We start from the raw sequence: 24,269 nt of genomic DNA, 5'->3' as shown, positions 1-24,269 counted from the left end.
GAAACCTGCAGGAGTCTCTCTCACCCATTCATTTGAATGGGTGAGAGAGATGTCCGGCCGTGAGTGGCGGTGAGCGTTTTATGCTCTCCACCGCGAAGCCGGGTTTTATAATCCGGACACAGAGTCGGACATGCAGTACTCTGTGTCCGGATAAAAAAATCCGGTTTCGCGGCGGAGAGCATAAAACGCTCACTGCCGCTCACGGCCGGACCCGGTCTGTGCTTTCCATCTTCTGGCATGCAGAAGACGGAAACCACAGAGCGGACAGATGAACGCAGGTGTGAACCTAGCGTAATTTGTCACAAACAACGAGAGGTACGAAGGAGTCAGAAATTAGAGTTCTCCTCAAGCAGAGCTGAGGGAGATGATTGACACCAACAACACACTCGTTATATGGCATCCCAGCGAGCTGCTGAGATGCCAGAACAATCACAGGCACAGCGCAAGGAACGAGTTCAGCGGCAGGTCAGCTTAACAGCTGCTGACACGCCGTAGCAGGCGGATCATCAACGCCAACATACTGATTATATGGTGTCCCAGCGAGCTGCTGAGATGCCGGAACAATCACAGGCACAGCGTGAGGAACAAGTTTAACAGCAGGACAGCTTGACAACTGTTGAAACCCCAGAGCAGGCAGATCATCAACACCAACAACACACTCATTATATGGCATCCCAGGGAGCTGCTAATATGCCGGAACAATTCGGGGCACAGCATGAGGAATGAGTTCAGCGGCAGCACAACTTGAGAGCTGCCGAAATGCCGGAGCAGGCAAACCATCGACGGCAGCAATTTGCTGAATATAGGCGGATCATTGAAGCCAAACACACGTAGACGAAGTCGCGGGCAGAGGCTAGTATAGTATAATACATAACCTCCGCGACCAGTCTCTATCAGCCCCAGCAGATCTGTACTCGAGTGTTCAGCAGCACAAGTAACCCAGCGGAGAAGGAGTTAAGGACGCAGTGCTCGGCCTGGAGGACACAAGTGAGATCTGCTCCTCTCTAGATGTAATGAGCGGCCTCTCCAGACAAGTGCAGCCCATTATACAGCCCTGCCGAGCCTATTACCGAGGGCAGGGCGCAGATGGAGCAGACTGCGGTGCCCCCATACACTCACATCCCTGCCTTCTGTACAAATGTAGCAGAGCTGACCTGCTTGCTGACTGACACACACTGATCTATACGATATATCCTTCTCCGGTCTTCTCTCTTTATACTCCCTAGACCTGGCCTTGCTTTCCAGCAGCTGCCTGGCATGAATGGCTGCTCTTCAGCTTCTCCTGCCATGGCGTCTATACCGGCTGCCAGATGGGCCCTCTCTCTGTAATATATCACTATCAGCTTGCTGACAGTCTCCAGGTACTAATAGATTGATTCCTATTCTGCAGAAAGCAAAACAGATTGAAAAAATGAGAACAAAACAGCGAGGACGGAATGAAGATATACGAGGATGGAGTGAGATTGGGAATGCCGCAGGGTACTGCCATGTCCTGCACACATGAATTTAACACAACTGCTATACATCACTATGTAACCCCCAACATCTTAAAGGGCCCCGCACTGTCCCTGATATTGGGCAACCTGCCCTATACTGAGGAGGTTCGGAACGTCTCATCCTTTGTGGACAAGGACACCAAACAACAATGGTTATGATCATTGCTGATACACTGTATACTCCTGGTATATATGGATACTACTACTTCCTATATGGCTTCAAGGCATCTGGCGCTACCTCTGGGTCCACCTTTGGCCTCTTCCAGCCTCCGAGGTGACATCATGAACCCTGGGATCGCCCAATCACATGTGGAGCACAAATACTATACAAGTGTCATGACATCAGCGTGCCCATGTGACCACTAAGGCCCAATCAGAGGCCTGAGTGGTGATCAAGGGGGGCATGATGTCACCCAGGAGGCTGGGACATCACCCAGAGGGAGTGACGGACACCACAAGGATGTCCAGAACATTTTTCACACCTCCCCTGGGCCTCCACCTATCTGCCAGAGTATAATAATTTCACTGGTAACAAATTTCCAAAATTTTTGAGTTCTAGGTCCAACCTGAAACTTTTGGAAAATTTAGGTTGAATCTGGATTGATGTAATCCAGTTTGCTCATCTCTAACCATTACACGAATTCTCCTATGGGAGTGATGTTGACGGTAAGGGGACGTTCTGCTGACTGGTCCCCTGTTTTTGGGGCATGAGCCAGGCTTTTCTGTCCCTATCAGAGGCTTCCGTGGCCATGTTTTTCTGTTTCATTCTTAAGTTATATCTATCTTTACTTCTCTTTTTGCCATAACCCCACCTCTAAATAAAGTTTAATCAGCTTTTATCTACTTGTGACAGTTTTTGTGTTCATAACAAATGGTGGAGAATGCGGGCATTTCTCCATATAGTGTAACTACTAGTCATAGTGTCCATATAGTGCCCAAATAACCTGTACTGATCATGGTGCGATACAAAAGTACTAGTCAGAGGCTCCAGATAACACCCGTCATCATTGTGTTCATATAAGGAGCCAATGCTATAGGACCTATCATAGCGCCAGTAGAAAAGCACTATCAATAGTTTGTCCGTAAAGGGGTTATCCATTGGATCAGAGATAAGGGTCTCACTGAGACCCCTAGTGTAAACAGTGCATGTGTGTGACCACCATTCCGTTTGGATCAAATCATCCACTGTACTGGTGGTTTGTCAGAGTCTGTTCACTATATTGTGTGTCCTATTGTGTAACCACTGCCCCAACACCTCCTAATAGCCTGGTCAGAAGGGCCTAGATGGCGGTATTTCATTGAAACAACCAACCTGCCCCTCTCTGTCCAATGATGCCCCCTCTCTAAGAGTCTGTCAACTGGGCAAAATGTCTTCAAGTGCATCGTAGAGGCATTTTTATCAATTAACAATGTCTCACCAAGAGCTACACTACCCAAAAGTAGCCTCTGAGAACTTTTTTTTTTTTTTTTTACAGGGCAGCAATTTTACATCCTCTTATCTAATCATTTACCTGAGATCTGCAGGACAAGTTTAGCAGCACTCCGATATTTCTATCGGGGGAGGGAGGTCATTGAGTAGAATAGTAGCAGTCACATAATACTACCTGATTAGTGCCCTTATACCGTAACGGATTAGTATAGCATTTAAACACTATATAAGTACTAGTCATAGTACTACATACACCATCATAGTGCTAATCTAAAAACACACCCAATATAGACCTATTTATATACGATACAGACGTAGTGTCCTGGACCGGGCTGCACCTGTAGGCAAAGTGACCATGACCGCCTAAGGTCTGATATATGGTCACTGCCCCATATTTCTGTCTGCAGTGCGTGCAGCCGAGCTGTAATATTCAATATATTTCAGGCCGTGTAGAGATGAAGCAGTGCTGACATGTCATTATTGTGCTACATTGTCCTCTCCGTCCATCCATCAGCCGCTTGTCTATGGTGATTGAGTAAATTGCTCCCTAAGCTCCGGCCCTTCTGTCACCTCCGTCTATTGATCACACTGAGAAAGAAACAAGGATCTTACAGCCGAAACCAGCGAGAGCTGAGAGTGAATGAACTCCGGAGACTGGAGGAGGAAGATGTTACACTGGAGGATGCGGAGGAGACCTGGCAGCTACGAGCCGACTGGGGACCTCCAGTTATTGGCCTTGTCTAATACAATCCATGCATTTCATGATGTTCGGTGTTAGCTGGAACATGGATTAGTACAGACTAGAAAAACATGGCTGCTATCTGCCAGAAACAGCGCCACCCTGTTCCATGGGTTAGGTCGGGTACTGCAGCTTAGTTCCCTTTAAGTGAGCAATACTGAACTGCAACTCCACAAATGACCTGTAGACCATATTGGTCAACTCCCTCCAAACATCTCGAAGGTTTCCATACAAAGGGGTGACCTCACGGGCTTTCAGAAGAGTTGGCAGATCTCCTGGGCCCGGTATTCTCTGTTAGATTATATGGGGGCACGCTATGTGTCACTCAGGTTACAAAAAAAAAAGGGCATATCATGCCCCAAATGGGGAGAGGGTTTTCGAAGAGGGGTCAAAGCCAACGGATCTCACCGGGTTTCCTGGAAGCCAACTTTGAAAGGATGGCATGAATGCCAAAAAGAGGAGTGGTGTTTTTGGAAAAAAACAAGCGCGTTTTTCTAATCCTGGACCACCCCTTTAATTAAAGGTCATGTTTGTGATACCATTAGAACAGATATGGGAGACATGTTGAGGGAATAACTCCATAGGTGTCTCTAAATGGGGGCAGTCCACATTCGTTTGCCACCAGCTGTCGAGACCAACAACTGAAGGTCAGTGGCCAACTATATCCATCCTACCCATCATCTTTCGACTGGTGTACTGTATTTGGATATGTTCATGTAAGAAATCCAAAAAGTCGGAAGACCACACCCTCATTATATTCTCCACTCTACGTAGGTGGACTCATAATGAGACTGGGGGTCAGCATAAGTCCCTGCAAGACCCCTTAGGTTTGGCCATAAGAATGGAGGGGTAGTCTCCCCGACTCTAGCGCCACCACTGAACGCGTGACAATTTTTACATCCCGTGATCTTATCCAGTGGTAACCATACCTAGTCACTTGGCCCACCAAGTCCAAGAAGAACAGCTGCCCGAAGCCTTTGTTGATGTTCACCAGGAGCCAAAACCAAGCAAGCCAAGGTCAAAGTAGAAAAATGGCCAGCCAGATGGTCAAGCGGAAGACACAACCAAGGGCTACAAAGCAGCAGCAGACTGGTCTCGGTTGAGTGAGTAGGATCCTTCACAATTTTTTGGAGTCTTATCCCACACAAAGCACTGTCCATGGTAAGAACTAGGCGAGATATGAAGAAGTTAACTCAACGTTCTTGAGAGATGATGGAAATCTGAGGAGGAGCCCTGAGACTTAGGGTAGATTATTCTTACTGCATGTGGATATCAAAGTGTGGCTAACAATTGGAGAACCAGTGTGTGGGCCCAGGGACAATAGGACCGACTGAGTCGATGTTCTTTTGTATTCCAGGACTCCTCGGCATCCACTACAATCCCCATGTGATCCTCCCGTTCTTCTCGGCTAATGCTCGTGTACATTATCTGTGCGTTCAGCTGGATAATGTGGATGGCGTGCTGCCAGCCTATAACATCATCAGCTGCCGTGCGGCTTCATCCGTGCACAGCTATATCGCATGCAGAATGCTCAGATCCCAGTAGGATATAATATTCACGCCTGAGATATCTCTGAGGGCTTCGAGGGGCATAGAAGGATGGGCAGATGCCCAAAGATACAGCCACAATGGGCCCTTCCACCTTGAGGGCCACTAAAGCCTCTGCTGCACCAATGTTTGGAGATCGGAATAGAGTCAAATGGGCCACTGACTTCTGAAAACCTGTTGTGACCTAATATTTCTCACAGCTGAGGGTTTGTTGCAATTGTGTCAAGTCTAGACAATCCTCTGTGTGCAGCACAAATCTCTGTTCTTTTATGATATGTATCAGTGCAGGGAAAATGTGTCAGCCTGGAGTTCAGATTGTTTATCTTGGATACAACTGTAGCAAACCCTCAGCTGTGAGAAGTATCAGGTGTGTACAGTTCTCAACGAAGAATCTTCCCATTCACTAACAACAAGCAGAGATCTTGTACATGGTGAGGAACTAAAACACATACTTTATAACACACTTTTTCATCATCCTGCTCAGATCTGAGAGGGGAGGAGGGGGATGCTGCTGCAGTCTGTATGCTCAGTATCTGAGAGGGGAGAAGGGGGATGCTGCTGCAGTCTGTATGCTTAGTGTCTGAGAGGGGAGAAGGGAGATGCTGCTGCAGTCTCTTTGCCAAGATTGCGAAGGGGGGGGGGGGGGATGCTGCTGCAGTCTGTATGCTCAGAATCAGAGGGTAGGAGGGGGATGCTGCTGCAGCCTATATGCTCAGAAGCAGAGGATAGGAGGGGGATGCTGCTGCAGCCTATATGCTCAGAATCAGAGGGTAGGAGGGGAATGCTGCTGCAGCCTATATGCTCAGAAGCAGAGGATAGGAGGGGGATGCTGCTGCAGCCTATATGCTCAGAATCAGAGGGTAGGAGGGGGATGCTGCTGCAGCCTATATGCTCAGAATCAGAGGGTAGGAGGGGGATGCTGCTGCAGCCTATATACTCAGAATCAGAGGGTAGGAGGGGGATGCTGCTGCAGCCTATATGCTTAGAATCAGAGGGTAGGAGAGGGATGCTGCTGCAGCCTATATGCTTAGAATCAGAGGGTAGGAGGGGGATGCTGCTGCAGCCTATATGCTTAGAATCAGAGGGTAGGAGGGGGATGCTGCTGCAGCCTATATGCTCAGAATCAGAGGATAGGAGGGGATGCGGCTGCAGTCTATATGCTCAGAATCAGAGGGTAGGAGGGGGATGCTTCTGCAGCCTATATGCTTAGAATCAGTGGGTAGGAGGGGGATGCTGCTGCAGCCTATATGCTCAGAATCAGAGGGTAGGAGGGGGATGCTGCTGCAGCCTATATGCTCAGAATCAGAGGGTAGGAGGGGGATGCCGCTGTAGTCTATATGCTCAGTATCAGAAGGTAGGAGGGGGATGCTACTGCAGTCAATATGCTCAGTATTGGAAAGAAGGAGGGGGATGCCGCTGTGGTCTATCAGATCAAGGTCTGGGAGGTGAAGCATTAGGGACAAAGCAGCTGAGGGCCCAGCACACACAGCACCACGATGACACCACAGCAGGTTTTTAGGGGTTGTGGCCATTTATTCAGGCTCAGTGGATATTTCATTCACCAAATAATTTCTGTTCATATCAAGCAGATATGAAAGGTTATGAGTGTTAGTAAACTAACCATCTGACAGCCCATAATACACTGCACTCTGACGCGTAGCATTGTGGGAGATGTAGCTTTTCATACATCACTTACTGCATATTGTGCATGGTGTAAACACTACATCTTTCGGCAGTACACACAGACAATGAACCAACAGGGGGCAGCACAGTAACTGCATGAGACTCCTGACCACCAGGCTTGCCCCCAACATCTTAATCTTTACACCTGAGGGTATCTGGGACGTAACCGCACAACGCCCCTCACCCATATGCACGGCTATAATATTAGTCTAGAAGAATCTGTTACTAGTGGATGCTGCACATGACACAATAAGCTCTGCTACATATAACACATTCATCTCTGCTACATGACACACTGCTGTATACTGTATGACATACTCAGCTCTGCTACACGCAGCACCCTGCTATATAAGACATGCTAAGCTCTGCTACACAGGACATCCTTCTACATATGACATACTCAGCTCTGCTACAAAACACACTGCTATATAGTGCAAACCACATTCAGTTCTGCTATACAGTATATATTCTGCAGCTCTGCTATACTTGATACATTGCTGTATATGACACTTTCAGCTGTGCTGTCAGACACACTCCACTCTGCTACATCTCAGACACCCAGCTCTGCTCGCAGTGTTTGTCCCTGGGCCGTACGGTAACCCCGTGGGCTGGAGGCCATGCTGAGTGCGGATTCTCATTGACAAGGTTTTATCACTGAGATAGAAGACGCCCTGCAGATCCCGGGAATATTAACCCCACTGTGCCCGACTACACGGCCCTGCTGTGCTGGAGATACGTAGTCCCTACATGACAGAAGCCTGGGGTCCAGGTGGGTCCCTGTATCACTAGATGTCTACAGTCCAGGTCGGTGTCCACGATTTTAGAGATCTATTGTCTAGTTTGTTACATCTCTAGATTTCTTTGGTCTCTTCATCAATAAAAGTATGTGGTCCAAATGGGTCATGTAGGAACCCATCTAAAATCTGAGTGTAGATAGAGCTACTTAAGTAGACGCCTTTGGTCCAAGTTGGTCCTTACATCACTAGATGTCTATGGTCCAGGTAGGTCCTTACATCACTAGATGTCTATGGTCCAGTTTGGTATATAACTAAATATCTAGGGGCTCAGTTGGTCATTTCATCACTAGGCTGGGCCTTACATTATTAGACACCTATAGTCCAGATAGGTCCTTACAACACTAGATGTCTATGGTCCAGGTAGGTCCGTACATTACTAGATGCCTATGGTTCAGGTCGGTCCTTAGATCATCAGATGTCTATGGCTCAGGGTATCCTTACATTATTAGATACCTATGGTCCAGGTAGGTCCTTACATTACTAGATGCTTCTGGTTCAGGTAGGTCCTTACATCACTAAATGCCTTACATCACTAGGCTGGGCCTTACATTATTAGATACCTGTAGTCCAGATAAGTCCTTACAACACTACGGTCCAGGTAGGGCCTTATATCACTATATGTCTATGAACTATGGGAAGAATATGCAAATCTGCCTTCCATGATGTAATTAGGAAGACAGTTACTGCCTCAGTGTTGCAAACCAATAGAGGGCGCTCACTGGAATGTGCAAGCCTGTCTTATGACAGGATTCCAGTGAAATAACCCAATAATGGCTGCTCCTTTAGCATATTCTTCCCAAAGTTCCTTGCAAAGTGGAGTGCTAAAGGCTTAACAAGTCTCCACACACCTATATGGTGGTCTCTCCCTAAGGAGTGACAATATCCCCTTAACCTTATATGTCTATGGTTAAGGTCAGTCCTTACATCACTAAATGCCTATGCTTTAGGGTATCCTTACATTATTAGATACCTATGGTTCAGGTAGGTCCTTACATGCCTATGGTTGAGGTTGGTCTGCTCTTTACATTGTCAGATGCATATTGTTCAGGTTGGTCCTTACATCACTAGATGTCTGTGGTTCAGGTAGGTCCTTACATCACTAGATACCTGTGGTTCAGGTTGGTCCTTACATCACTAGATGCCTGTGGTTCAGGTTGGTCCTTACATCACTAGATACCTGTGGTTCAGGTTGGTCCTTACATCACTAGATGCCTGTGGTTCAGGTTGGTCCTTACATCACTAGATACCTGTGGTTCAGGTTGGTCCTTACATCACTAGATGCCTGTGGTTCAGGTTGGTCCTTACATCACTAGATGCCTGTGGTTCAGGTTGGTCCTTACATCACTAGATACCTGTGGTTCAGGTTGGTCCTTACATTACTAGATACTTATGGTCCAGGTTAATCCCTTTATCACTAGTTGTGTGTGGTCCAGGTTTGTCCATAATTTTCTAGATTCCATGTTTAAGGTTTGTCCCTACAGCTCTAAGTCTGTGGTCAGGGTAGTTGTTGCATCACTATATGTTTGTGGTCAAGATTAGTCCTTACATTACTAAGTGCCTATGCTTCAGGTAGGTCCTTACATCACTAGATGCCTGTGGTTCAGGTTGGTCCTTACATCACTAGATGCCTGTGGTTCAGGTAGGTCCTTACATCACTAGATGCCTCTGGTTTATGTTGGTCCTTACATCATTAGATACCTGTGCTTCAGGTTGGTCATTACATTACTAGATACCTCTGTTCAGGTTGGTCCTTAGATCACTAGATACCTGTAGTTCAGGTTGGTCCTTACATTACTAGATACCTGTGGTTCAGGTTGGTCCTTACATTACTAGATACTTATGGTCCAGGTTGATCCCTTTATCACTAGTAGTGTGTGGTCCAGGTTGGTTCATAATTTACTAGATTCCATGTTTCAGGTTTGTCCCTACATCTCGAAGTCTGTGGTCAGGGTAGTTGTTGCATCACTATATGTTTGTGGTCAAAATTAGTCCTTACATTACTAAGTGCCTATGCTTCAGGTAGGTCCTTACATCACTAGGTGCCTGTGATCCACGTTAGTCCCTACATCATTAAATGCCTACGCTCTAGGTAGGACCTTGCATCACTGGATTCCTATGTTTCAGGCTGGTTCTTACATCAGTTGATGTCTATGGTTGAAGTTGGTCTTTACTTCCCTATATCCCTTTGCTTCAGGTTGGTCTTTACATCACTAGATGACTATGGTTAGTCCCTTCCCACATCTCTAGATGCTTATTGTCCTGGTAGGTCCCTACATTTCTAGATTCCTGTGCTCTAGGTGGGTCCTTACATTATTAGATATCTATGATCCAATTTTGTTCTTATATGCCTATGATTCAGGTAGATCCTTACATCACCAAGTGTCTATGGTCCAGGTAGGACCTTACATCTCTAGATGCCTATAGTTGAAGTTGGTCCTTACACCATTATATGATTCAGACTGGTCCCTACATCTCTACATCCTTTTGCTTAAGGTTGGTCCCAATATTAAGAGATGCCTATAGTTCAGGTATGTGTCTACATCACTAGATACCTACATTTCAGATTAGTCCCCACATCTTTAGAAGTCTCTAGTCCAGGTAGGTCCCTACATCTCTAGGTGCCTGTGGTTCAGGGTATGTCACTAAATACCTATGGTTCAGACTGAACCCTACATGTTTAAATGCCTCTGGTCCAAGTAGGTCTTTACATCACTAGATGCCTCTGGTTCACATTGGTCCTTACATTGCTAAATGCTAATTGTTCAGGTAGGTCCTTACATCACTATTTGTATCTGGTTCAGTTAGGTCCTTACATCAATAGATGCCTCTGGTTTAGGCAGGTCCTTATATCACTAAATTCCTCTGGTTCATGTTGGTTCTTACATCACTAGATGCCTCTGGTTCACGTTGGTCCTTACATTGCTAAATTCCTATAGTTCAGTTTGGTTCTTTCATCATTAGATGCTTCTGGTTCAGGTAGGTCCTTATATCACTAGATTCCTCTGGTTTAGGCAGGTCCTTATATCACTAGATTCCTATGGTTCATGTTGGTTCTTACATCACTAGATGCCTCTGGTTCACGTTGGTCCTTACATTGCTAAATTCTTTCATCATTAGATGCTTCTGGTTCAGGTAGGTCCTTACATCACTAGATGCCTCTGGTTCAATTAGGTCCTTACATCAATAGATGCCTCTGGTTCAGGTAGATCCTTACATCACTAGATGCCTGTGCTTTAGATAGGTCCTTACATCACTAGATGCCTGTGCTTTAGGTAGGTCCTTACATCACTAGATGCCTCTGGTTCAGGTAGGTCCTTACATCACTAGATGCCTCTGGTTCAATTAGGTCCTTACATAAATAGATGCCTCTGGTTAATGTTGGTTCTTACATCACTAGATGCCTCTGGTTCAGGTAGATCCTTACATCACTAGATGCCTGTGCTTTAGATAGGTCCTTACATCAATAGATGCCTCTGGTTAATGTTGGTTCTTACATCACTAGATGCCTCTGGTTCAGGTAGGTCCTTACATCACTAGATGCCTCTGGTTCAAGTAGGTCCTTACATCACTAGATACCTCTGGTTCAGGTCGGTCCTTACAATCACTAGATGCCTCTGGTTCATGTTGGTCCTTACATCTCTAGATGCCTCTGGTTCAGGTTGATCCTTACATCACTAGATATCTCTGGTTCAGGTAGGTCCTTACATCACTAGATGCCTGTGGTTCAGGTAGGTCCTTACATCACTAGATGCCTCTGGTTTATGTTGGTCCTTACATCATTAGATACCTGTGCTTCAGGTTGGTCATTACATTACTAGATACCTCTGTTCAGGTTGGTCCTTAGATCACTAGATACCTGTAGTTCAGGTTGGTCCTTACATTACTAGATACCTGTGGTTCAGGTTGGTCCTTACATTACTAGATACTTATGGTCCAGGTTGATCCCTTTATCACTAGTAGTGTGTGGTCCAGGTTGGTTCATAATTTACTAGATTCCATGTTTCAGGTTTGTCCCTACATCTCGAAGTCTGTGGTCAGGGTAGTTGTTGCATCACTATATGTTTGTGGTCAAAATTAGTCCTTACATTACTAAGTGCCTATGCTTCAGGTAGGTCCTTACATCACTAGGTGCCTGTGATCCACGTTAGTCCCTACATCATTAAATGCCTACGCTCTAGGTAGGACCTTGCATCACTGGATTCCTATGTTTCAGGCTGGTTCTTACATCAGTTGATGTCTATGGTTGAAGTTGGTCTTTACTTCCCTATATCCCTTTGCTTCAGGTTGGTCTTTACATCACTAGATGACTATGGTTAGTCCCTTCCCACATCTCTAGATGCTTATTGTCCTGGTAGGTCCCTACATTTCTAGATTCCTGTGCTCTAGGTGGGTCCTTACATTATTAGATATCTATGATCCAATTTTGTTCTTATATGCCTATGATTCAGGTAGATCCTTACATCACCAAGTGTCTATGGTCCAGGTAGGACCTTACATCTCTAGATGCCTATAGTTGAAGTTGGTCCTTACACCATTATATGATTCAGACTGGTCCCTACATCTCTACATCCTTTTGCTTAAGGTTGGTCCCAATATTAAGAGATGCCTATAGTTCAGGTATGTGTCTACATCACTAGATACCTACATTTCAGATTAGTCCCCACATCTTTAGAAGTCTCTAGTCCAGGTAGGTCCCTACATCTCTAGGTGCCTGTGGTTCAGGGTATGTCACTAAATACCTATGGTTCAGACTGAACCCTACATGTTTAAATGCCTCTGGTCCAAGTAGGTCTTTACATCACTAGATGCCTCTGGTTCACATTGGTCCTTACATTGCTAAATGCTAATTGTTCAGGTAGGTCCTTACATCACTATTTGTATCTGGTTCAGTTAGGTCCTTACATCAATAGATGCCTCTGGTTTAGGCAGGTCCTTATATCACTAAATTCCTCTGGTTCATGTTGGTTCTTACATCACTAGATGCCTCTGGTTCACGTTGGTCCTTACATTGCTAAATTCCTATAGTTCAGTTTGGTTCTTTCATCATTAGATGCTTCTGGTTCAGGTAGGTCCTTATATCACTAGATTCCTCTGGTTTAGGCAGGTCCTTATATCACTAGATTCCTATGGTTCATGTTGGTTCTTACATCACTAGATGCCTCTGGTTCACGTTGGTCCTTACATTGCTAAATTCTTTCATCATTAGATGCTTCTGGTTCAGGTAGGTCCTTACATCACTAGATGCCTCTGGTTCAATTAGGTCCTTACATCAATAGATGCCTCTGGTTCAGGTAGATCCTTACATCACTAGATGCCTGTGCTTTAGATAGGTCCTTACATCACTAGATGCCTGTGCTTTAGGTAGGTCCTTACATCACTAGATGCCTCTGGTTCAGGTAGGTCCTTACATCACTAGATGCCTCTGGTTCAATTAGGTCCTTACATAAATAGATGCCTCTGGTTAATGTTGGTTCTTACATCACTAGATGCCTCTGGTTCAGGTAGATCCTTACATCACTAGATGCCTGTGCTTTAGATAGGTCCTTACATCAATAGATGCCTCTGGTTAATGTTGGTTCTTACATCACTAGATGCCTCTGGTTCAGGTAGGTCCTTACATCACTAGATGCCTCTGGTTCAAGTAGGTCCTTACATCACTAGATACCTCTGGTTCAGGTCGGTCCTTACAATCACTAGATGCCTCTGGTTCATGTTGGTCCTTACATCTCTAGATGCCTCTGGTTCAGGTTGATCCTTACATCACTAGATATCTCTGGTTCAGGTAGGTCCTTACATCACTAGATGTCTCTGGTTCAGGTAGGTCCTTACATCACTAGATGCCTGTGCTTTAGGTAGGTCCTTACATCACTAGATGCCTCTGGTTCAGGTTGGTCCATACATCACTAGATGCCTCTGGTTCAGGTAGGTCCTTACATCACTAGATGCCTCTGGTTCATGTTGGTCCTTATATCACTAGATACCTCTGGTTCAGGTCGGTCCTTACAATCACTAGATGCCTCTGGTTCAGGTAGGTCCTTACATCTCTAGATGCCTCTGGTTCAGGTTGATCCTTACATCACTAGATATCTCTGGTTCAGGTAGGTCCTTACATCACTAGATGTCTCTGGTTCAGGTAGGTCCTTACATCACTAGATGCCTGTGCTTTAGGTAGGTCCTTACATCACTAGATGCCTCTGGTTCAGGTTGGTCCATACATCACTAGATGCCTCTGGTTCAGGTAGGTCCTTACATCACTAGATGCCTCTGGATCAGGTAGGTCCTTACATCACTAGATGCCTTTGGCTCAGATTGGTCCTTACATCACTAGATGCCTTTGGTGTAGGTCCTTACATCACTAGACGCCTCTAGTTCAGGTTGGTCCTTACATCACTAGATGCCTCTGGTTCAGGTTGGTACTTACATCACTAGATGCCTCTGGTTCAGGTAGGTCCTTACATCACTAGATGCCTCTGGTTCAGGTAGGTCCTTACATCACTAGATGCCTGTGGTTCACGTTGGTTCTTACATTGCTAAATTCCTGTAGTTCAGGTTGTCCCTTCCATCCTTAGACGTGTAGTGTCCAGGTCAGACCCTGCAGTATTTGGTCGGGGTTAAGGAGGGCTCCCCCATCACCTTCTCCCTCCTCCAGTTCTGCAGAGAACTTTTCCTTCTCCCCCCTCCCACACACATCTATACACACACACACAGTCATGCTCCATCCTTCCGATGGAATACGCTGGGATAACCGGAGTGCAGGTCGCTTACCTCGGAATGCCACTTTGGCGATTCGGTCGCCCTTTCCCCGCAGGTCCGTCACGGTCTTCAGGTGAACTATTAAAGCCATAGTTGGGCAGGATCAGTCATCCAGGCAGGAACAGAGCTGGCTAATCCTCATCTGGCTGCCTCCAGAGCTGTGCGCCTCTCTCTCATACACTGTGCATTGACAGAGGAAGGGGGGGGGGGGGGGGCGCTCCATGTAGTGCGAATCTCCTCCCTCCGCACTGACTCTCCGGCTAACTCTGTCCCCTTTTTCCTTCCTTTTGCAGATAGGAGACCTGTAAATTATTCACAATGGTCTCCAGCCAGATGCAATGGTCTCTGCTTTCAGGCAAACCAAGGATAGGGGGGGAGAGGGGGGTGTGCACGACAAAGGGTTAAGTCTATGGGGTGAGTAGAGCTAATAGCACCACTTGGGATTAACCTATTTGGGGTGTCCATGTTATTTTGTTGCACTGATATAATAAGATGACCCATCCACTGCCCCCTACTGTACCAGGGCTGGTGTTAGGGGGTGACAAACCCCAAATCCTCATTCCCCTGAGGACAGGAACCAAAAGACCACCCAGTATTATAGGACAGTGTATGGCGGAGTTATTGGAAATTGAATTATTGTAAATTTGGGAACTATAAAGGTATATTACTTGAACACTATATGGCGGTATGATGTGAGCTGTATATGGCAGTATTATCTTATCACTGAACAGTGCTATTATACACGCGGTATATACTGTAATAAGTGGGCTGTATATTCAGTATTACGTGAGAACTATAAGGGTGCATTACTTGAACACTATATGGCGGTATGAGGTGAGTTTATATGGCAGTATTATCTTCTCACTGAATGGAGATATTATACAGGCTGTATATACTATATTAAGTGGGCTGTATATTCAGTATTACGTGGGAATTATAAGGATGTATTACTTGAACACTATATGGCGGTATGATGTGAGCTGTATATGGCAGTATTATCTTATCACTGGACAGACATATCATCCAGGCTGTATATACTGTATTAAGTGGGCTGTATACTCAGCATTACGTGGGAACTATAAGGGTGTATTACTTGAACACTATATGGCGGTATGATGTGAGTTTATATGGCAGTATTATCTTCTCACTGAATAGAGGTATTATACAGGCTGTATATACTGTATTAAGTGGGCTCTATATTCAGTATTATGTGGGAAGTATAAGTGTGTATCACTTGAACACCATATGACTGTGTTATGTGAGCTGTATATGGCAGTATTATTTTATCACTGAACACTATTATTTAGGCATTATATAGCGGTATTATTTAGACACTGAGCAACACTTATACTAGCACGTTATACACTATTATTCGGTCACAGTAGGTCAGTATCATGTGGGCACTATTTAGTAGTATTAGTTGGATATTATATGGCAGTTTTATCTAAACTGGTCTTGATCAGCCCATGTACCTGGAACTACCTTGTCCCATAAGAGTGTAGCTATAGGGTGTACAGTGCTTATAGCAGAGCCCGGACACCTGAGCCCAAAGAGTCCTCTATACAAATACGGTATAATAATAAGACAACGTACGGTAGATTTACCCCATGACCATTCCCACGGTGTCCTGTAGCAGGTATCTGACTCTTGGGGTGTCCCTAGTTTCATAGCATTACATTACCTGTTGTTCAGAAAACTTCTGGGACCACTCAAGGTTACATTACTATAGATATTACTTCTATCACTAGGAGGATTGTTCCAAAAATAATGAAAATTTGTCTTCCCTCCCACCATTCTATATTGTTATGATACTGCTATGGGGCCCCTTGGTGGTCCGAGAGCCCAGAATGTGAACAGACCTCTACAAGTTTCCTTGCTTGGGGTCCTACCAAGGTACACAGCATAAGGGGAGCCCACCCAGCTTCTCCCAGACCCTGATAGTATGCATCTGGGTTGTCTTATAGGATTAGATCCTCTTTGCTCCTTTTTTCCCTATTGCTCTACTTCTGTGTCAGTCAGCACTGTCATTCTAGAATTCCTTTCATGAACCACAAATGTGCAGGAATGTGTTTTTAAATGCTGCAGAATCAATCACTTGATGTAGCAGAGCTCAATGTGCCATATATAGGAGAGGTCCACGTTATATACCTTACCAGTCATGTCCACAAGGGGGCCACGCTGCGCCCCACACACTCTCCACAGGATAGAAATTTTCTACCAAGACAAACCTGTAACCCCGCAAGGACCAGGCAGGGTTTGACAAGTCGGTCCTGTCCTATGTAAATAAAGTTTTGTGTTTCAGTCGCTTTCAGTGAATCAGCACATTGTCTATTACATGTAAAGTCTCTGAGGTTTTGTTACAGTTGTATCTGAACAAGACAATCCTCTGTGAGCCAACCCATCTGTATTCTAGAACAATATACTTTACCTGCACTGATACACTATAACAAGCGGTAAGAACAGGAGAGATGTGTGTGCTGTTTGGGACTTACTGCAAAGAGTTGTAGTCCAGTAGATATGTCACATAGAAGGTGTATAGTAGTAATGTACAGTGTGACATCATTGACTGTGATCCTGGAGTTGTTGGATTATGTTTCATGCAGGGTGTATATGCCGTTGTGTACTATGACATCACTGACTGTAATACAGTAGTTATTGGGTTGTGTTACATGCGGGGTGTAGTTATATAGTGTGACATCTCTGACTGTAGTATAGTGATAGTTGGATTGTGTTACATGCAGGGTGTAGTTATATACAGTGTGACATCTCTGACTGTAGTATAGTGATAGTTGGGTTGTGTTACAAGCAGGGTGTAGTTATATACAGTGTGACATCTCTGACTGTAGTATAGTGATATTTGGGTTGTGTTACATGCATGGTGTAGTTATATACAGTGTGACATCTCTGACTGTAGTATAGTGATAATTGGATTGTGTTACATACAGGGTGTATTTATATACAGTGTGACATCTCTGACTGTAGTATAGTGATAACTGGGTTGTGTTACATGCAGGGTGTAGATATATACAGTGTGACATCTCTGACTGTAGTATAGTGATAGTTGGATTGTGTTACATGCAGGGTGTAGTTATATACAGTGACATCTCTGACTGTAGTATAGTGATAGTTGGGTTGTGTTACATGCGGGGTGTAGTTATATACAGTGTGACATCTCTGACTGTAGTATAGTGATAGTTGGATTGTGTTACATGTGGGGTGTAGTTATATACAGTGTGTCATCTCTGACTGTAGTATAGTGATAGTTAGGTTGTGTTACATGCAGGGTGTAGTTATATACAGTGTGACATCTCTGACTGTAGTATAGTGATAGTTGGATTGTGTTACATGCAGGGTGTAGTTATATACAGTGTCACGTCTCTGACTGTAGTATAGTGATAGTTGGATTGTGTTACATGCAGGGTGTAGTTATATACAGTGTGACATCTCTGACTGTAGTATAGTGATAGTTGGATTGTGTTACATGCAGGGTGTAGTTATATACAGTGTGACATCTCTGACTGTAGTATAGTGATAGTTGGGTTGTGTTACATGAAGGGTGTAGTTATATACAGTGTGACATCTCTGACTGTAGGATTGTGATAGTTAGGTTGTGTTACATGCAGGGTATAGTTATATAGTGTCACATCTCTGACTGTAGTATAGTGATAGGTTGTGTTACATGCAGGGTGTAGTTATATAGTGTGACATCTCTGACTGTAGTACAGTGATAGTTAGGTTGTCTTACATGCAGAGTGTAGTTATATACAGTGTGACATCTCTGACTGTAGTATAGTGATAGTTGGATTGTGTTACATGCAGGGTGTAGTTATATACAGTGTGACATCTCTGACTGTAGTATAGTGATAGTTGGATTGTGTTACATGCAGGGTGTAGTTATATAGTGTGACATCTCTGACTGTAGTATAGTGATAGTTGGGTTGTATTACATGCAGGGTGTAGTTATATACAGTGTCACATCTCTGACTGTAGTATAGTGATAGTTGGGTTGTGTTACATGCAGGGTGTAGTTATATACAGTGTGACATCTCTGACTGTAGTATAGTGATAGTTGGATTGTGTTACATGCAGGGTGTAGTTATATACAGTGTGACATCTCTGACTGTAGTATAGTGATAGATGGATTGTGTTACATACGGGGTGTAGTTATATACAGTGTGTCATCTCTGACTGTAGTATAGTGATAGGTTGTGTTACATGCAGGGTGTAGTTATATAGTGTGACATCTCTGACTGTAGTATAGTGATAGTTGGGTTGTGTTACATGCAGGGTGTAGTTATATAGTGTGACATCTCTGACTGTAGTACAGTGATAGTTAGGTTGTCTTACATGCAGAGTGTAGTTATATACAGTGTGACATCTCTGACTGTAGTATAGTGGTAGTTGGATTGTGTTACATGTGGGGTGTAGTTATATACAGTGTGACATCTCTGACTGTAGTATAGTGATAGTTGGATTGTGTTACATGCAGAGTGTAGTTACATACAATGTGACATCTGTGACTGTAGTTTAGTGATAGTTAAGTTGTGTTACATGCAGGGTGTAGTTATATACAGTGTGACATCTCTGACTGTAGTATAGTGATAGTTGGATTGTGTTACATGCGGGGTGTAGTTATATACAGTGTCACATCTCTGACTGTAGTATAGTGGTAGTTGGATTGTGTTACATGCGGGGTGTAGTTATATACAGTGTGACATCTCTGACTGTAGTATAGTGATAGTTGGATTGTGTTACATGCAGAGTGTAGTTACATACAATGTGACATCTGTGACTATAGTATAGTGATAGTTAAGTTGTGTTACATGCAGGGTGTAGTTATATACAGTGTGACATCTCTGACTGTAGTATAGTGATATTTGGATTGTGTTACATGCGGGGTGTAGTTATATACAGTGTCACATCTCTGACTGTAGTATAGTGATAGTTGGGTTGTGTTACATGCAGGGTGTAGTTATATACAGTGTGACATCTCTAAATGTAGTATAGTGATAGTTGGATTATGTTACATGCAGAGTGTAGTTATATACAGTGTGACATCTCTGACTAGTATAGTGATAGTTAGGTTGTGTTACATGCAGGGTGTAGTTATATACAGTGTCACATCTCTGACTGTAGTATAGTGATAGTTGGGTTGTGTTACATGCAGGGTGTAGTTATATACAGTGTGACATCTCTGACTGTAGTATAGTGATAGTTGGATTGTGTTACATGCAGGGTGTAGTTATATACAGTGTGACATATCTGACTGTAGTATAGTGATAGTTGGATTGTGTTACATGCAGGGTGTAGTTATATACAGTGTGACATCTCTGACTGTAGTATAGTGATAGTTGGGTTGTGTTACATGCAGGATGTAGTTATATTCAGTGTCACATCTCTGACTGTAGTATAGTGGTAGTTGGATTGTGTTACATGTGGGGTGTAGTTATATACAGTGTGACATCTCTGACTGTAGTATAGTGATAGTTGGATTGTGTTACATGCAGAGTGTAGTTACATACAATGTGACATCTGTGACTGTAGTATAGTGATAGTTAAGTTGTGTTACATGCAGGGTGTAGTTATATACAGTGTGACATCTCTGACTGTAGTATAGTGATAGTTGGATTGTGTTACATGCGGGGTGTAGTTATATACAGTGTCACATCTCTGACTGTAGTATAGTGGTAGTTGGATTGTGTTACATGCGGGGTGTAGTTATATACAGTGTGACATCTCTGACTGTAGTATAGTGATAGTTGGATTGTGTTACATGCAGAGTGTAGTTACATACAATGTGACATCTGTGACTATAGTATAGTGATAGTTAAGTTGTGTTACATGCAGGGTGTAGTTATATACAGTGTGACATCTCTGACTGTAGTATAGTGATATTTGGATTGTGTTACATGCGGGGTGTAGTTATATACAGTGTCACATCTCTGACTGTAGTATAGTGATAGTTGGGTTGTGTTACATGCAGGGTGTAGTTATATACAGTGTGACATCTCTGACTGTAGTATAGTGATAGTTGGATTATGTTACATGCAGAGTGTAGTTATATACAGTGTGACATCTCTGACTAGTATAGTGATAGTTAGGTTGTGTTACATGCAGGGTGTAGTTATATACAGTGTGACACCTCTGACTGTAGTATAGTGATAGTTAGGTTGTGTTACATGCAGGGTGTATTTATATACAGTGTGACATCTCTGACTGAAGTATAGTGATAGTTAGGTTGTGTTACATGCAGGGTGTAGTTATATACAGTGTGACATCTCTGACTGTAGTATAGTGATAGTTGGGTTGTGTTACATGCAGGGTGTAGTTATATACAGTGTGATATCTCTGACTGTAGTATAGTGATAGTTGGATTGTGTTACATGCATGGTGTAGATATGTACAGTGTGACATCTCTGACTGTAGTATAGTGATAGTTGGATTATGTTACATGCAGGGTGTAGATATGTACAGTGTCACATCTCTGACTGTAGTATAGTGATAGTTGGATTGTGTTACATGCAGGGTGTAGTTATATACAGTGTGACATCTCTGACTGTAGTATAGTGATAGGTTGTGTTATATGCAGGGTGTAGTTATATACAGTGTGACATCTCTGACTGTAGTATAGTGATAGTTGGATTGTGTTACATACAGGGTGTAGTTATATAGTGTGACATCTCTGACTGTAGTATAGTGATAGTTGGATTGTGTTACATGCAGGGTGTAGTTATATACAGTGTGACATCTCTGACTGCAGTATAGTGATAGTTGGATTGTGTTACATGCAGAGTGTAGTTATATACAATGTGACATCTCTGACTGTAGTATAGTGATAGTTGGATTGTGTTACATGCAGGGTGTAGTTATATACAGTGTGACATCTCTGACTGTAGTATAGTGATAGTTGGATTGTGTTACATGCAGGGTAAAGATATATACAGTGTGACATCTCTGACTGTAGTATAGTGATAGTTGGATTGTGTTACATGCAGGGTGTAGTTATATACAGTGTGACATCTCTGATTGTAGTATAGTGATATTTGGGTTGTGTTACATACAGGGTGTATTTATATACAGTGTGACATCTCTGACTGTAGTATAGTGATAACTGGGTTGTGTTACATGCAGGGTGTAGATATATACAGTGTGACATCTCTGACTGTAGTATAGTGATAGTTGGATTGTGTTACATACAGGGTGTATTTATATACAGTGTGACATCTCTGACTGTAGTATAGTGATAACTGGGTTGTGTTACATGCAGGGTGTAGATATATACAGTGTGACATCTCTGACTGTAGTATAGTGATAGTTGGGTTGTGTTACATGCGGGGTGTAGTTATATACAGTGTGACATCTCTGACTGTAGTATAGTGATAGTTGGATTGTGTTACATGCAGGGTGTAGTTATATACAGTGTGACATCTCTGACTGTAGTATAGTGATAGTTGGATTGTGTTACATGCAGGGTGTAGTTATATACAGTGTCACATCTCTGACTGTAGTATAGTGATAGTTGGATTGTGTTACATGCAGGGTGTAGTTATATACAGTGTGACATCTCTGACTGTAGTATAGTGATAGTTGGGTTGTGTTACATGCAGGGTGTAGTTATATACAGTGTGACATCTCTGACTGTAGGATTGTGATAGTTAGGTTGTGTTACATGCAGGGTGTAGTTATATACAGTGTCACATCTCTGACTGTAGTATAGTGATAGGTTGTGTTACATGTAGGGAATAGTTATATAGTGTGACATCTCTGACTGTAGTATAGTGATAGTTGGGTTGTGTTACATGCAGGGTGTAGTTATATAGTGTGACATCTCTGACTGTAGTACAGTCATAGTTAGGTTGTCTTACATGCAGAGTGTAGTTATATACAGTGTGACATCTCTGACTGTAGTATAGTGATAGTTGGATTGTGTTACATGCAGGGTGTAGTTATATACAGTGTGGCATCTCTGAATGTAGTATAGTGATAGTTGGATTGTGTTACATGCAGGGTGTAGTTATATACAGTGTGACATCTCTGACTGTAGTATAGTGATAGTTGGATTGTGTTACATGCAGGGTGTAGTTATATACAGTGTGACATCTCTGACTGTAGTATAGTGATAGTTGGGTTGTGTTACATGCAGGACGTAGTTATATACAGTGTCACATCTCTGACTGTAGTATAGTGATAGTTGGATTGTGTTACATGCGGGGTGTAGTTATATACAGTGTGACATGTCTGACTGTAGTTTAGTGATAGTTGGATTGTGTTACATGCAGAGTGTAGTTACATACAATGTGACATCTATGACTGTAGTATAGTGATAGTTGGATTGTGTTACATGCAGGGTGTAGTTATATACATTGTGACATCTCTGACTAGTATAGTGATAGTTAAGTTGTGTTACATGCAGGGTGTAGTTATATACAGTGTGACATCTCTGACTGTAGTATAGTGATAGTTGTGTTGTGTTACATGCAGGGTGTAGTTATATACAATGTGACATCTCTGACTGTAGTATAGTGATAGTTGGATTATGTTACATGCATGGTGTAGATATGTACAGTGTCACATCTCTGACTGTAGTATAGTGATAGTTGTATTGTGTTACATGCAGGGTGTAGTTATATACAGTGTGACATCTCTGACTGTAGTATAGTGATAGGTTGTGTTATATGCAGGGTGAAGTTATATACAGTGTGACATCTCTGACTGTAGTATAGTGATAGTTGGATTGTGTTACATGCAGGTTGTAGTTATATACAGTGTGACATCTCTGACTGCAGTATAGTGATAGTTGGATTGTGTTACATGCAGGGTGTAGTTATATACAGTGTGACATCTCTGACTGTAGTATAGTGATAGTTGGATTGTGTTACATGCAGGGTGTAGTTATATAGTGTGACATCTCTGACTGTAGTATAGTGATAGTTGGGTTGTATTACATGCAGGGTGTAGTTATATACAGTGTCACATCTCTGACTGTAGTATAGTGATAGTTGGGTTGTGTTACATGCAGGGTGTAGTTATATACAGTGTGACATCTCTGACTGTAGTATAGTGATAGTTGGATTGTGTTACATGCAGGGTGTAGTTATATACAGTGTGACATCTCTGACTGTAGTATAGTGATAGTTGGATTGTGTTACATGCGGGGTGTAGTTATATACAGTGTGTCATCTCTGACTGTAGTATAGTGATAGTTAGGTTGTGTTACATGCAGGGTGTAGTTATATAGTGTGACATCTCTGACTGTAGTATAGTGATAGTTGGGTTGTGTTACATGCAGGGTGTAGTTATATAGTGTGACATCTCTGACTGTAGTACAGTGATAGTTAGGTTGTCTTACATGCAGAGTGTAGTTATATACAGTGTGACATCTCTGACTGTAGTATAGTGATAGTTGGATTGTGTTACATGCAGGGTGTAGTTATATACAGTGTCACATCTCTGACTGTAGTATAGTGATAGTTGGGTTGTGTTACATGCAGGGTGTAGTTATATACAGTGTGACATCTCTGACTGTAGTATAGTGATAGTTGGATTGTGTTACATGCAGGGTGTAGTTATATACAGTGTGACATATCTGACTGTAGTATAGTGATAGTTGGATTGTGTTACATGCAGGGTGTAGTTATATACAGTGTGACATCTCTGACTGTAGTATAGTGATAGTTGGGTTGTGTTACATGCAGGATGTAGTTATATTCAGTGTCACATCTCTGACTGTAGTATAGTGGTAGTTGGATTGTGTTACATGCGGGGTGTAGTTATATACAGTGTGACATCTCTGACTGTAGTATAGTGATAGTTGGATTGTGTTAC

General features: G+C 43.2%; 1 protein-coding gene across 6 annotated transcripts in view; it reads right to left on the bottom strand.

Annotated features, from left to right (window-relative positions):
• OTOF (otoferlin) overlaps positions 1-14,619 on the bottom strand; it is a 188,936-nt gene extending 174,317 nt beyond the window's left edge. For all 6 annotated transcript variants that reach the window (XM_075269335.1, XM_075269338.1, XM_075269340.1 and 3 more), the window contains exon 1: positions 14,457-14,619. In XM_075269335.1, the coding sequence (XP_075125436.1) occupies positions 14,457-14,535 (79 nt within the window). In that variant the 5' untranslated portion in view covers positions 14,536-14,619. The remainder of the gene's footprint in view (positions 1-14,456) is intronic.
• Between the last annotated feature and the right edge of the window lie 9,650 nt (positions 14,620-24,269).

The sequence above is a fragment of the Leptodactylus fuscus genome, chromosome 3, assembly GCF_031893055.1.
Source record: "Leptodactylus fuscus isolate aLepFus1 chromosome 3, aLepFus1.hap2, whole genome shotgun sequence".
Lineage (NCBI taxonomy): Eukaryota > Metazoa > Chordata > Amphibia > Anura > Leptodactylidae > Leptodactylus > Leptodactylus fuscus.
Note: the sequence above shows the minus strand (reverse complement) of the source record. Positions and strands in the feature narration are given on the sequence as shown.